General features: G+C 42.1%; 1 protein-coding gene across 4 annotated transcripts in view; it reads right to left on the bottom strand.

Moving 5' to 3' along the window:
• The window catches only part of IL17REL (interleukin 17 receptor E like), a 66,178-nt gene that overhangs the window by 47,749 nt on the left and 3,049 nt on the right, over positions 1 to 15,380 (bottom strand). The window contains exon 2 of one of the 4 annotated variants that reach the window (XM_014573403.3): positions 2,701 to 2,794. The exons of the other annotated variants lie outside the window; for them this stretch is intronic. Within the exon in view, the coding sequence (XP_014428889.2) occupies positions 2,701 to 2,706 (6 nt within the window). The 5' untranslated portion in view covers positions 2,707 to 2,794. The remainder of the gene's footprint in view (positions 1 to 2,700; positions 2,795 to 15,380) is intronic. 4 annotated transcript variants of the gene reach the window in all.

Genomic DNA, 15,380 nt, shown 5'->3' on the forward strand with positions numbered 1-15,380 from the left:
CAGAGAATTCACTCTGGCACAAAGTACAAAAGCTTTACCAGAATTGTAACTGACAGTTTTTACCCAGTTGTACTTTTCTTCTTATTGGCTTTTATATCTACACAGTCTCTTTGTTTTTTTCTCTTTAGGTCCAGAAGAAATGTCTGATGTTCCTACTGCTTCACTTACAATTTCATCGAACATTTTCCTGACTATGTAAAAGCATGCTGCAGATAAGGGAAATTGCCTTTGTGGTATGTTAGCCAGTTAATATCCTTATTCAAGCCCAGGTTGATAGTGTCAAAATAACTGAATAAAGATGTTAACAGGTTAACACACTATACATTTAATAATTTTCCCTGCCTTTGATAGTCATATTTTCACATTAAGCACTATGAATGGGTTACATCCTTCCCACTTAATTAGCTTCATTAACATGGGTCCTACAATTGACAGGTAACTGCTTTGCTGTTATGTATACCTTGGATTCTATAATTTCCACCATCACTAAAATAGTTCACTATTATCCACTAGCTCAGGGGTGGCCAATCCATTCTGGATATCAGTAGGCCCAGCACAAAGAGCTGGGGCAGAGTTGTTGAGCAAAAAAAAAAAAGGACTCCCTTTTGCCCCTTCGGTCACATTTGGTCGAACAAAAAACCAAAACAAACAAACAAAAGCTCTGCCCCTTTAAGAAAACGCATTTAAAGGCTTTTTGGCCACATCAAGCTCCCGTTTTGGGGGACACGGGGGTGGCTTTACAAGCCACAGGAGTTGGCCTCGGCTGCTCTTCTTTCTTTCTTTCTAAGATTATTAAGAAGGTTATGATGCAATATCTCCCTGGTGAAATCCTGACTCCACTGAAGTCAATAGTAAAAATCCCATTAACTTCAGTAGGGGCAGATTTTTATCCTCAGAGTGGTTTAGATGCCTCAGATATTCTGCTGTTGGTGCCTAGATCACACAAACTATACAGTGATAGGCGTGTTATAGCCCTGAACCTGTGATAAGAACCATGCAGACAGACACCTGCACAGAAAACCATTGACTTCAATAGGGCAGCAGAAACGGAAGCAGGGCTTCTCGGACATGGTGTTCTTGCAGAAAATCCTTAGCTGATCAAACAGATTTACACAAGTACCAGACAGTTACAGTGAACGTTTGTTTACAATTTCTTGTTTTCATTCATGATTTTCTTTTCATTATATGGCAACTGGGCTTTTCCCCATCATATGCATTTTTCCGAAGAGTCATAGAGATCATTTGCCAAAGAAGAATTCACATATATTAACAAAGTTCCTCTTTCACTTGCTATGTCTTTGTTTTCAGGAAATATCTAAACTGAGGCCAATAAAAAGCCACATTAATCTGCTAAACTAAATTATTCTTCCTCTTTCAAAACACTTTCTGAAAAAAAGGAAGTACCAGTGCTTTATAGTGTTCTAATACCTATAAAATCTCTGATTCATAATTGTCTTGGCAAAGAGCCTAAGCAAAATATATATACACAATATAGAAACAGTTAGGGGTTTTTCTGTTTCTCTAGGGTTTTCCCCATTCATAATATTGTCCAGTCATAGCTAGAGGTTATCTGAACAAACAGGGCCAAATTCAGAGTCTTGAACAGAGGGTGTAGGGCCTACAGATTCCTTTTAGCTAGTAGATCAGGTTCCCAGACAACTGAGGCTATGTTAATAAATGTTAACACCCTTCACTTTTGTTTGTGGTGAGGAGGGAGGGAGAGCAGAAGGCAACGCAGAATCAGGAGAATGCATGGATTTTTTGGTGGTTTACTTCTGAATGATACTGGCAAAGAAAAGAAGAGACCAAAATGTCCCCCATTCCTTCTAACCACCCAATTACTTGGGGCAAATGAAGAAGAGGTGAAGCTGTAGAATGTGCCCTCTGACGTGACAATTGCAAACAGTCAAAGTCACACTAAGGCTCCAATCCTCAGTGGCATTTAGGGTCCTATCTCCTATTGAAATCTATGCAAGTTAGGAGACTAAACAGCTCTAATGAGCTGGGTATCACTTTCATGTAAATTTGACAAGCTTTCTTTTGCCAATAGGTGTGTTCAGCTTACAAGTGAGAGTGGCATGATAAAGCTCTTAGCCAGTTCAGGTCAGTGGGACAGCTATGTGTGGCTATGTCTACACTACAAAGAACAGTCGGAAAAAGATATGCAAATTGCAAACCTCAATTTGTGCATCTTTTTCCACTTTTCTTTCAGAGTCTTTTCTGAAATTTGTCACCGTGTAAATTTCAGAAAAACCTCTTTCTACATATCCCTTCTTCCTCATATAATAAGGTTGACAGGGATGGCGAAAGAACGCGTCCGCTGCAGTCTAGACAGAGCCTGTATGTCAAAGGCAGATTTTGAAACTTGTTAAAAATACTGGGTTTTTTTTTTTTAAATGAGCTTGTTTTGGGCTGTTCTCTAGTCATTTTACGTTGATTCACCAGTATGATGGTTTTCAACCTGAGGTCCATGGACTCTTGGCAATCTGCAAATTATGTCTAATATTTCCAGAAAAATCCACAAATGAAAAAAGGTTGTAAACCTCTGCACTGGTACAAAGCGGCCCTAAAACCAATTGATCTGAACCCAGCTCTTTTCAATATATTGGCAGATCTTTGTGTGGAATAGAAGCGCCACAGCAGTTAAAACTCTTCTGCAGACTGTCAATGCAAGAGGAGTGGCCAAGGAAAAAGGCTTACCTGCATTCTGTCAATTTCCAGTTCCTTAACAGACTTTTGGGTAGCTTTACATCACCAGTCTAATTTGCACAGAGGTTGGCCAAGTGCAGTGGCCCTAGAATATGGGGAGCACAAAGGACACCTTTAAGCTTTCCCTTTCTCCCCAGAGCTTTACCCAAAACTTCTCAGCTACAATTGATATTCTTTATATTGTAACCAAAAATGAGAAACACCACCACATAAATCTCTTACAGAGTTGAGAGTGATGATGATCCTGAGGCTGTTCCATTCTCCCATGATCCCCACTACATATCCTCCTGCATCATTGCTGTATTGTATATAGCGTAATGCTGCCTTCTAAATGCTACTGCAGCCATGTGTAAGAGAAGGTGTGATTGTGAAATAGTGTAATAGTACAGTAATTAGACCTATGGCACTTCTTTGCTATGTTGCACTTTCAGCCAAATGAAATGCTAGTCAAAGCAATTTTGCTTTCAGGCATCACACCCTGGAGGGATATTTTCCCCTTTGTATCTTTTCCAGTGCACTGAAATGTAAGTTTATGATGATTATGTTGTGATACGAATACAAAAATGGACACTGGTGACCATCACTATATCTTAAATTCAGGTAGAGTGATGCTGATTTGGAGGGATGATCTGTCCCCTTGTATTGGGTACATCATTGCTGGTGTCAGACAGAAAGGAGGTTTGTCTGGGAGACAGCATGTTCTGTCCTCCTTTTCTAAACATTTTAGTTGATATTTGAGGAAACATGACACTAGTGATGACAGGCAAAACAGAATAATATGCACAAAATGCATCCAAAATGCTCTTAACTGGAGTTGATGTAAATCAACATCACTCCATATCTGGAGCATCAACAATTTTTACCAGCTCAACTATTTGAAAGGCACAACTAGTCTGTCTAAGCAACATTTTCTTCAGCATTGCTTACATGCTGTTGATACCACTGCACTTTAATACAGTATTATGGACTATTTTAAATTGCCACTTTCTACAATGAATGACTGAAATTGTCTCATATGGAAGGTATCTAGTTGTTGAAATGGTCTCTGTACCACACAAATGAACAGCAAGCACTACTATACAGTACAGTGCAGCCTTTGTAGAAACCAAACATTCTGTTGTTTTCACTCATGCTGTTACAGATTATTTTGAACCCAAAAACAACTAACATCAATGGAATTCTTTCTTCAACTCAGGCTGCGAATGCAGAACTATTTTTTTGCCTCTGTGATTTTAACTGACCTGTGAGAGCACTGTTACTAAGAGCATTTCCTAGGCAAATTCTGGATGTGTATTTAGTATTGCGCCAGCAGTTACCGGTAGATTGAGGCATGTTAATCATAAAGCCAAAGTTTGCAAATAGTTGTAAACTGAGATTGAATCAAATCCAGGTCTTTAAACTGTAGCCCAGAATGGAAAGCAAACTTTAATACTTGTCCTATAGTTGTATTAACCAAAAAACCTAAAACCTGTATTAAGACAAATTATTATTAAGTCTATTAAACAGTGGATGATTTCAGAGAAAAAAAACAGAGTACATTCAGGAAGTTAGAGATGGTGAAATGGATCAGTGCTCTAGGCATTTCACCAAGGAAAATCAGTTTGCTGGACTTACTCAACTCTGCTGGTGCTTATCCCAAAACCACACCTAATTTGGCAAAGCACAGTTGGCAATTGCTTGACACAAATACCAGGGATGCTGCATGTCAGGGCTGAGATGCACTGGCAAAGCTATACAAGGAAATTTGTACAGCACATGCATACGCTATTAATGGTTCAATATTATATGTCTTCTGCTCCCTTTAACAAGGAGAAGTATCACCTAACGTATATAGTCTTTGAACTATTGCTTACTACTACAATCCTTTCTTCTGGTAAATTGGATTTGTTTTCCCCCTGAAGTGCTTTTACATACTAAACACTATTCAGATTATTAAGAACAAGATTGCTACTTCCTTTTATGTTGCTGTGCAGGGAAATAGAAGGGTACATAACATGTGGCTTGCTAGATGCGTTGATCCAGAAGTAGGGTTACCCAATAGGCTGAGCAGGACTGCTACTCCACACTACGTGCAAATGGACAGCGAAGAGGTGAAACCAGCGTGATGGGGGAAGTAATCTACATTCTGTGAAGACCTGTAGTAAATTACTTCCACCCAGCAACAATGAAGGGAGTGCAACTTTTTGAAGTACAGCTCCTTACCAGGACTGTTCCTGGGTGTCATAGCAAAGAGTTGCCCCTTTCACAACATAAGAACTAAAATATCAGGGTACGTCTACACTGCACACTTATTTCAGAATAAGCTATTCCAGAAGAAATACACTGTAATAGCTTATTTCGAAATAGCACATCTACACTACAGGGAAGCCTTGAAATTAGCCCAAGGAAGGCTCCACTAATGTGGATGCACTACCTCAATTTACAGCCCCCGGAAGCACATGGGAGCATAGGCGTGCGCAGCACATTTCATTAGGGTGTGCACCCCAAGAATTTTCAAAAAATGCACTTTGACCCCATTAGCCATGCCCCTGACCCGTTAAGCATGCCCCGACCCCCATTGGCCACACCCCGACTCTCATTGGCCACACCTCTAGAGGTAACACTCTCATGACAAGATGGACACATGACCAGAAGTAAAAGGTGTCATGTGACCCCCCCCCCCCAAGGACTTTTCCCACCATACTCCTACCAATAGGAATTAGTTTGGCCCCCACCAAACCCTCCTTATGCAACTATCCTGCAGTTGCATTAACTCAATGTGTGTGACATTAACTCAGGGGCAGAGAGGCTGGGGGAAGTGTTCCCTCTAAGAGTTTCCTCCCATGAGCAGAATGAATTTTGTGTGGTGCACCAGTACTGAGTTCATGTGGCTTTTTTGGATGTGCCACTGTTATTAATAAATATCTTACAAACCGCTACCTTTTCCTTCTGCTGCCAAATCTCCCCTTGCTCCATCAGCTCCCCTCGTGCCTGCTGCCCCCAACCCTTCACCCTCCTCTGCTCTCCTGACTCAGCCCTTCTCACTGCCCTAGGCCTTCCTAAGACCTGCCCCCTCCACCAGCCCTTCTCTCTCCCCGTGCCCACTCCTCCAGTAGCCCCACTCTGATCATGTGAGCTACCCCTCCTCATCCCATCTCCTAACACCTCCCTTTATACACCTGCTCTGCCTCTCTCCTCTGGTGCTGGTCCCTCCCCTGCAGGTGTTTTCCCTTCTGCTTCACCCCCAGAATCCCCTGTCACCTGCAACTTCCCTTCGCCCTGAACCCTCCTGGTGCTCCCCCTTCCCTCACTTCCTCACTTCCTCTTCCCCCTTTGCCCTCTTTTTCCCTGATGCCCACCCTCTCACCACTCTCTGCCCCCGTTCGCCTCATGCCCCTGTGCCTTCACATATCTTGCTCCATCCCCGCCTTCCTCATGCCCACCCCTTCTTTCAAGCATTCTCCCAGCACCTCCCCTTCCCTCTCAAACCCCCTATGCCCTTCCTCTCTCCTCTCCCTAACCCTGTCCCCCCTCCCACTGACACCTCCCCTCCTGCCCTTTTCCTCATTGTCTCCACTTGGCCCCCTGGCATTTGTCTCTCCTCCATTCTGTTCCTTGGTGCTTTCCTCTTTCTTCTCCTGACCTGCCCCCCCTCCCCTCAGCACAGGCCTCTTCCTCTCCCACCCCTGCCTATTTTCCCCCTCTCCCTTTCCCTTTCCCTTACCTTAGGCTAAGCCAGCTTCTGCCTTCCAGCTTGCCGGACAGGAGTCAGAGCCAGCCCAAGCTACAGGCCGGCTGGGCCCTAGCCTGGGGTGCCTCACTTTAAGGGGCACTACGCGGTGCTGCAGGGCCAGGCAGGGCCAAGGACAAAGCCCCGGGTGCAAAAGGGGTACTGCACGGTGCGGCCAGGCAGGGCCGGGTGGGGACACCCCCAGGCACAGAAGGGGTGCCACGCAGTGCTGCCAGGATGGGCGGGGCCAGGGCCAGGGCCACAGCCCCAGGGGCACCACACATTGCTGCCAGGCTGGGGCTGGGGCTGGGGCTGGGGCGGAGGCTGAGGACGGGGCAAGAGCTGGGGTTGGGGCTGCAGCCCCAGGGGCAGAAGGGGCACCGCGCGTGCTGCCGTGCCGGGCGGGGCTCAGGGCGAAAAAATGGCTCGGGCTGACGTCTTTGGTCCGGCCCCAGCTGCTTCCGCTGCGGACGCGTGGTCTCTTTCCCCAAAGTGCCCCGTAGATGGCCACAGGGAAAGTGACGGGCTGCGGTACCCTGTCTCAAATCCCCCTCCTCCTCCAGCAGCTGCTAGCCAGCCCAAGACATTAGGGTGTGCCTGGGCATACTCGGCACACCCTGTGCGCATGCCTATGCAAGGGAGTAATTACTTTGAATGGCCCTGGGGAGGAGTTATTTCGAAATAGAAGCAGTGGAGCATCCACACTACAGCCATTTCAAAATAGCAATTTTGAAAGAGGCGTTGTTTTTCGTGTAATGAGGTTTACAGAAGTCGGAATAATCTGTCCCTTATTTTGAATTTATTTTGAAATAACAGAATTGCTGCGCAGACGCTCACATTGTTATTTCAGAATAACAGCCGTTATTCCGAAATCATGTTGATGTGTAGACGCACCCTCAGACTAGGCCTAAAGAGCAAGATTCTGCTTCTCTCTCTCATGTGGAATGGTAATTTATTCTGCACTTAATCCTACTGATTCTATTTGTGGCTGCACTTTAAATGTATTGGGAAGCTAATGTTTGTGCAGAACATGGCAGTCCACTTGTTAAGCAAATGTCCTGCTAAGAGCTTTTCATGCTCCAAATTGTCTGCCTCTGGGTTTCCAGGGAAAGTATGAATTCGATCTTGAAAGATGATCTACAGAGGCTATTTGAGCTAGACTCATCTCAGTGTGACAGGGTTTGTGCAGAATATTCTCCATCTTGGTCTCTTTTATTAGGAATGCACTTGATCCTAGATCCACCCTGTCCTGTGCTGGTTGACTTTCATGGCATGCAGCAAGGCACTCTCTCCAAGAAGGCTTAAAGAAGTAAATATCACTCAAGGGCAAGGGAAACTGGGGAATCATATTTGTTTCATGATTACTCGTTGATTATGCCTCACTGTTATTTAAAACATCCAGATAAATACTCACACACCAGGCAACTACTCAACATGCGAAAAGGAGACAGAATCAGGACCTAACTATCAAGGATGGGTGAATACCCTACTAATCAGTTTTAGCATATAGGTGGAGTTTATATCATACTTCACCTGGAAACCCAGAAACCCTACTCAATGGATGACATTGAGAAAGAGCTGTTGTGAAATAATAGGGCCAAAAGCTAAAGAGATATAAGTCATATGAGTTGGAATCTAAACCTACTAAATAATAACAAAGAAACTAACACAGATACTCTGATCACTACAAAATCTTTATATTCTATTTTTAGAAGCATAATGTTAACAAACGACCAACCAGGAAGAGGATTAAATGAAAACACAGGGCTACTTGTATAAAACAAGGAAGTAATGAATACACAGGAGCATATAATGCGAAATACTAAACAAAGGTTATAAAATGCACAGAAGAGTTTCAAAACAGACATTACAATGTTAAAATTGTTGAAAGTAATAAATTGAGTCTTGGACAATATGTAATTGTAACTGCAATAACAGGAGGGAGAACAGCAGATTAAGGAGGAGAAAAAGTTAGAAAAAAATCAAGGAAGTTTGTGTATTTAGGGATGAAAGGGGAAAACAAAACTGAAGCAAGTATGATTTAGTGAAATAAATTCTACTTCCTCAATGTTTTTCCAAGAGAAAACAATGAAAGTACAGAAAGTGCTGAGTAATATTGACCTTGTGATTCATTCTTTCAGGAAGATGGAAGGCAAGTAAGGGCAACTCCAAATAATCAGTTTTCCAGAACTAGATGTGGATTGTGCCCACAAAAGCTCCTGATTAACAATATATATATAATATATTGTTAGTCTCGAAGGTGCTACAGGACCCCTCGTTTTTTTAAATTACAGACTAACATGGCTACCCATCCTGACTTTTTACCACAGTGAATTCAAAGCAACTAGTCAGAAACATTTCCTTTAAGTTAAAAAATTGTAGATCACTTTCTGTGGATGAATTAAGCTCCAGATGATTAAGAGGACTGAGAGGATTTTTTTTGTTTTGTTTTTACTCAGGCACAGTTTGAGTGGGTGTATGTCTCTCACACAGTTCAAAGGGTGAGTATTATGGCCTATATACTGAAAGGTCAGAATACAGTCAACCGAATCCTCAAACCTGTTATGCCTGCCTTGAAATGCTCCAGCAGCATGAAGCAGATTTCAATATGGCTTGAATGACCCTGTTTCATAATTTCCCTCTAAGGATTTCCCCAGATGACCCATGAAATAAGTAATTTCCCTCAGAAATTACTAGAGAATATGGCCCAATGGATTCACAGCAGTGTAACTCCAAGGTCAAAACCATAATCCCTCAATGGTTAAATGGAATTTACCAACTTAGATCATTGTATCAGGGCAGTAATCAGTCTTAGCCACAGCATTTTAGTTTGTATCACTGAAGAGGATCAATAGCAAAAACATACACATTTTCCAACAAGACCATTTTTCCAACAGAAAATGACACATATTTGTGTACACACAACACAAATCCATATTAATTAAAAGTAGGATTTCATCAAAACCTTGCTATTTTCAATTTTTTGACAAAAACTGAATAAAAAAATGCTGACAGAAAACAAAAAATGTTTCATGGGAAAATAATTTTTCATCTAGCTCTAATATTAAAAAATAATATCTTTCTCTCATCTGAGGTATAAAATTGTGTGTGAGTTCTTTTAACATGAACTGTTTGATGTGTGACTGCATATACTTTAAAGACAGATCTCTGGTCCTGCTTTGCCTGAACCCCAGTAGCATGGCATCCTACGAAGGCAAGTGACATTCACTGAACAGAGGGAGACAGCCCCCCTTTAACCTTCCTATTGTCATCAGGGATTGAATTTTGTCTTAATCTAAGGAGGACTAGCACCCTCAAAAGTTAAAACTCAGATGAGTGCAACTTCACAAAATCTTGAAACTGGCCTGCACCAGACTCCACCAACACTTCAACCCACCTGCCCCACATCCTCAATTCATCCCCCACTTCAGTCTAACTCCTCATTAAGGTTGCCAACATTGTTATTTCAAAAATACTGGACAGCCTCAGATGTCCCCAGTCTTGTTTTGAGCCTTCGGGGGCAAGTTGCTTTTCCTCTCCTTTCTCTTAAAGGGGTTCTTTCCCCCCAGTCCTGTCTGATGAGCCTGGCAGTCACTGCAGGTCCTGTGCATGTTTCACACAGGTGCTAGGAGCCGGGTCAGAACCTCTGCCATGACGGAGGGACTGGATGAAATTTGAATGGCATCACACTCACACTCCGCAGCAGGTCACAGCGTCACTCAGTTTTTCCCCAGTTGCTTCTTTATTTGGCTTAGAAGGGTGGCCAGGCCAAATCTGAGTGATGTTGCAACCCCAGGTTTCAATATAGAACATTTCACCAGGTCAAATTCCAGGATAATAGGCATCCTATGTTTATTTAGCAAGGGACAAGCACTTTTTTATTTAAATAAGGAATGTCTCTTTACCAAGGGACTGTTGACTGAAATGGACTACAAATGTGAGAAAAAAAAAGATATTCAAACATTTAAGTGATGAAGGGGGCACCAAAGACACTCCCCGCCTGGGGCAGCATTTGGCCGAGGTCTGGTCCTAACTCTGCTCATACCCAGGCCAGGTGATGCAGGGGAGGAAATACTTCTCCATCTGGGGTTCTCTCAGGAAGGGAGGGGAAAATATAAGGCAAAACTATCCTGAGCTGCTGCTTTCTCTGTTCCTATGCACCCACCCCTCCTGTCAGAAGAGCAAGTGGCAGAGAGATTTTGTCAGATTCCAGAAGAGCTGAAATTCACTTAAGGATTGGAGCTTCATCTGTTATCACAAGAGGTGATGAAGAACCCTTTGAAATCCCACTACTCTTGAAAACATCATGAGAACTGGCAATGCTACATGCTGCCTGATGGAACACAACTTCCTGCCTTGCCAACTGACAATTAATTCTACCCAAATCCCGATGACCAACCCCACAACAATTAATGTGTATGCCCAGTCCCCAGTCCAACCACTGTCAGAAATAAATCCTGTCCCCAGCCCCACATTTGCCACTTGCACTCCTGTTTCTCCAGCAGCTGTTGAGACTCATCATCTCCAGGGTCTTCCCAGCTTCTGGGAACAGCTTGGGGAACAGCTCTTCTCCTTGCAGGCGAGGGAAGTGGCATGATAAAGGAATGGAGGAGGGAGAAGGCAGGAGCAGCTGACTTGTTTTTCACAAGAGGACCAAGAACAACTGAAACAACCCTTAGTTTCTGAGCTCTTTGTGCTCCTTCCTCTCTGCTTCCAACCGCTCCTGCAAAAATGGTACCAGCGGGGTCCATTTCCCTCTCCCTCTTTCTGCCTGAACACCTCGCTCAATTCCTGGGATAGAAGGGAAAGCTGCCTCCTGCAGCAGCTTTGATTGACTGTTTTTCCACAGGAGACAGGGGAATGGGGACGACAACAAATCAGAGCTGCTTAGTAGTGCTGGAAATGTGTTGGTTAGAGCTTCTCATGTTGTCATCACCAGGCTGGCTGCAGCAGAGGCCCAAATCCTGATATTCATTATGAAATTGTGAGAGTTGCTAGCAGCACCTATGGGAGAGGCAGGGACCTAGCTAGCCAAGCATCTAGCCAAAATGCAGAACTGGGCCTTCTATCTGCTCTCTGGTTTTCCTTACACTGTGGTTCCAAGGCCAGCCAATTCATTTCATTGGACCCCCACTATCTGAAAGGAGTAGAGGCCCAGGTCAGCGCACAATGAGGCTAGAAGGATACTATTGATCTGTGTGGCTCAGTGATAGCAAAGACTACTTCACTAGACTATCTTGGACCCTGGAATGAGTAGATTTTATGACATGGCCAGAGAACCAAGTCACCTAAAGTCACTAAACTTCAAAATATTGAGCTACCAGACAGAAATGATGAATCATCACAGGAAAGGAAATGGAGGATACAAACACAAACCACTGAAGTAACATATCTATAGTACAGTGACCAATTTTAACTAAGCACCGTATATATGAACATTTGGCCAGTGAATACTTTAATACTTCTTAACACTTAATTAGCACTTTCCAGCTGTAGATCTCAAAGCAAGGTGGGTCAGCCATACTATTTTTCTTTTTACAAATGTGTACACTGAACCCCAGAGAGGCCAGGTGATTTGCCTACCACCACATAAGTTAATCAGTAGCAATTCTGAGAACTGAACCTGGGCCTCTAGACTCTCCGTTGGGTGTTTCATCTACTGGACCATGCTGTATTCCATCAGGTTTCACCGGAGAAAGTATTTTTAAGTGAAGCGATTCATCCAACTATCAGATTTTACATACAAAAAAGTATGCACTGAACAATCCCCATTGCTCCTTCCATGCTGCCATAATTCTCCCCACATGGAACCATCTACTCTACAGTTTTAAATGTCTATGATTAACTTTCAAATGTGTAGATTTTTGTTAAAGAACAACTGAACTCTCAGGAAATGAAATTCTTTATGTATGTTACCCTCCCTTCTCATTTCCATTCCTTTTAATGGTTAGGGAGTGTAAAGATTTTAAAAATATATTGATTATCTACTGTAGCAAACAAGGGACTGATGCCAATTTATACCAGCTGAAGATCTGGCTCTATGATATCGGTATAGCAATGACTGGATTAGACGGGCTGACATACAGTGGTTATTAAAATGAACTTTGCATGGGGTTATCAGGCCATAGCAGTTTCAGATAAATAAAGAACTTGCTCTGACTCATTAGCTATCACTTACGCTTTGTCATTGCAGGGAAATCCCAAAGTGGAATTTAAAGCTTCCTCCTTTATCCAGTCTCCCTGTGGACTTTGGACACTTCATTCTAACTTGAGTTGAGACAACACAAATGCGATTTCACAATTTTCAGTTGTTAGTGTCTTTTTAATGTGACATTACTAACTCTTACCAGCTGTGAAGCAGAATTGGGCAAAAGTCTAAGTTCCTTGTGTGCTGTTTGCAGGCATTGCCCATTGCAAGATTACTGAGGCAGCAACACAGTTACAATCACAGTCTGGGATTCCCCTATGACTTTCACGGTAGAAGCATATTAGATAACAATGTGAGCTATTATCATATATATGCAGGGGAAGGTCATTGTGTTTATCCTTTAAGTGCCAGAAAGTCATGTGAACTGAGAAGCCAAACTGTTTTCAACAAGGGCAGAGAGAGCATTCAAAATACACTACAAAAGCCTACTTGATCCTTTGTCCAGCACAAATTCCACAGCTGAACATTTTCATTATGTTTTTAAGAGTTCATATAACTATAAATACTCTGCACTCCAAACCTATGATGCCAGCAGTGTGCCAGGTTTACTGTGTCTCAGAGACAAGCACTGATGAGAATCATGGTCCCAACTCAGCCCCGAGAAAGGGGTTGTCCAATGGGAAGAAGGAGGATTGGAGTTATAATCTCCTGCTCTGCAGCTCTATCTATCAGCTAACATTTGAAAAATATACATTGTCCTTTTACATCTATAATTCTGGGATTCAGATGGCATACAGCATTTTTAATGTGACACTGTAATTATGAAACAAGGAAAATATCCAACAATCGGTCATGCCTTATATTTATTGTAACTTGATAACAATTAAACTGCAATAAAATCAAAATCCTAAACTGCCTTTACAGTATGTTTTCAGCATCACATATCTGAGAACACATAATGGCCATATCCCTTTTAATAAGTAAAAACAATACTTTGCTCTTTTGCCATATCTTCCACAAAATCTCAGAATAGCTTAGAAATATTTCAGAGACATAGATAGCCACAATGAAATCTAATCAATTATCAACACTTCGTTAAAAGCCATTTCAGGTCCTTGAATCCCCCAGCCAATTTTTGTGGTTTTGCAATTGCATTTTCTAATTTTTTAAAATGCTTTTCACGTCCCTGATGCTTGTAAAAGATCCACATAAACATCACAAGGAGAAACTATCTATCTTGGGGAAACAGTGAAACTAATCATAAAAAGTGGTGCCAAATGCCTGGAGAGAGAAAAAAATATTTTTCTGTAATCTTAGTTATAATCATCTTGGAGAATTGGTTAGAATGCAACAAGATGAACATCAATAAGGATCTTAGAATAAAATTTGCTTTACAATATTTCATTAGTGTGTTGCTGAATATTATAAAATCACATCTCTCTAAAAAATTGAAACTTCCCTCCCCAGCTGCCGTAAGGCATAGGGGCATCAGTTTAATAGTACTGCATGGGGCCCCATAAATCCTAAGGATGGCCATGGGTGTACTTTATCCAGTTACGAGCACCACACTTTAGGAAATATGAAAGTAAATTGGAAAGACACCAGAGAGCAGAAAAAATTATAAAAGTTTTAGAAAACCTGAAAAGATTAAACAAACTGCAGGTTTAATATGGGGGTAGGGGGAGGAGACTGAAGTGAGATCTGTTAACAGTCTTCAGCAATGTTAAGGGCTCTTATTAAGAATCATGGTATCAACTATTCTTCATGTCCACTGAAGATAGGACACAAAGTAATAGGCTTAATCTGCAGCAGGGGAGATTTAGATTAGATGTGAGAAAACAGTTTCTCACTGTAAGGGTAGTTAAACTCTGGAAGAGGCAGAAAGGGATGTTGTGGACTCCCCATCTTTGGAGGTTTTTAAGAACAGGTTGGACAAACACCTGTCAGGGATTTTTTAGGTTTAATTGGTCCAGCCTCAAACCCAGGGCTGGACTTAATGATTTCTAAAAGTTCCTTTCAGCCCTGCATTTCCATGATTCTGTGGATGCTACTTCTTCTAACAATAGCAGATTTTAAAAATGTTCAGACCAAAATGTGGATTTTAATTGATGGTGTCTGATTAAGGGTCTTATCCTGCAAACTGCTAGCCTCAAGAGCTAAGTCCTGCATGGATTTTTATTAAATTCCCTAGTTGTGGCATGATTAGAGACAGGGAGGGAGCTGTGCTGTACCTTGGGCCTTCTCACAGATTCAAGAGTGTACTCTATCCCCAGTAACTGTTCCATGTTAAGCCACTTTACTCAGGCTTCTGCACGAGGGAATCTGCTCTCATCTAAGGCAACACTAGTACAAGTGTGTTGGGGGCAGAGAAAACAGTCAAATGAAAAGAGCAAAAAGATCTGGACTAGCAAGATGTTCAGGAAACTTTCCAACAACAGTGTGCATCATGCTGCAAAAACTACTTGGAGAATGTTGAAAATGCTACATGAGCTTTCCACTGCAGGGGAAAGTCTGGGCCAATTTGTGCTACTGGGATAACTATCTTTCCCAGAAAAAAAAACATCTTTATGTTGAAATGAATGAAGGAATTCAGGATTCTAGGAAACACAGAAGAAAAATTACATGGAAAACATGTACTCAGTAATATTTTTAGCCATTGACAGTTATTTTACAATTGGTTCTGTTGTATATGAGTAAGCTATTTTTAGTGTGCATAATTAACAAAAGTATGCTGTATATTAAAAAAATTATCTTCTCCCTCAAAATTAGAAAAAATTGATAACATTTTTAAGATATAGCACTCTCCTTTACACT

Source organism: Pelodiscus sinensis, chromosome 1 (genome assembly GCF_049634645.1).
Source record: "Pelodiscus sinensis isolate JC-2024 chromosome 1, ASM4963464v1, whole genome shotgun sequence".
In the NCBI taxonomy this organism is placed as follows: Eukaryota; Metazoa; Chordata; order Testudines; family Trionychidae; genus Pelodiscus; species Pelodiscus sinensis.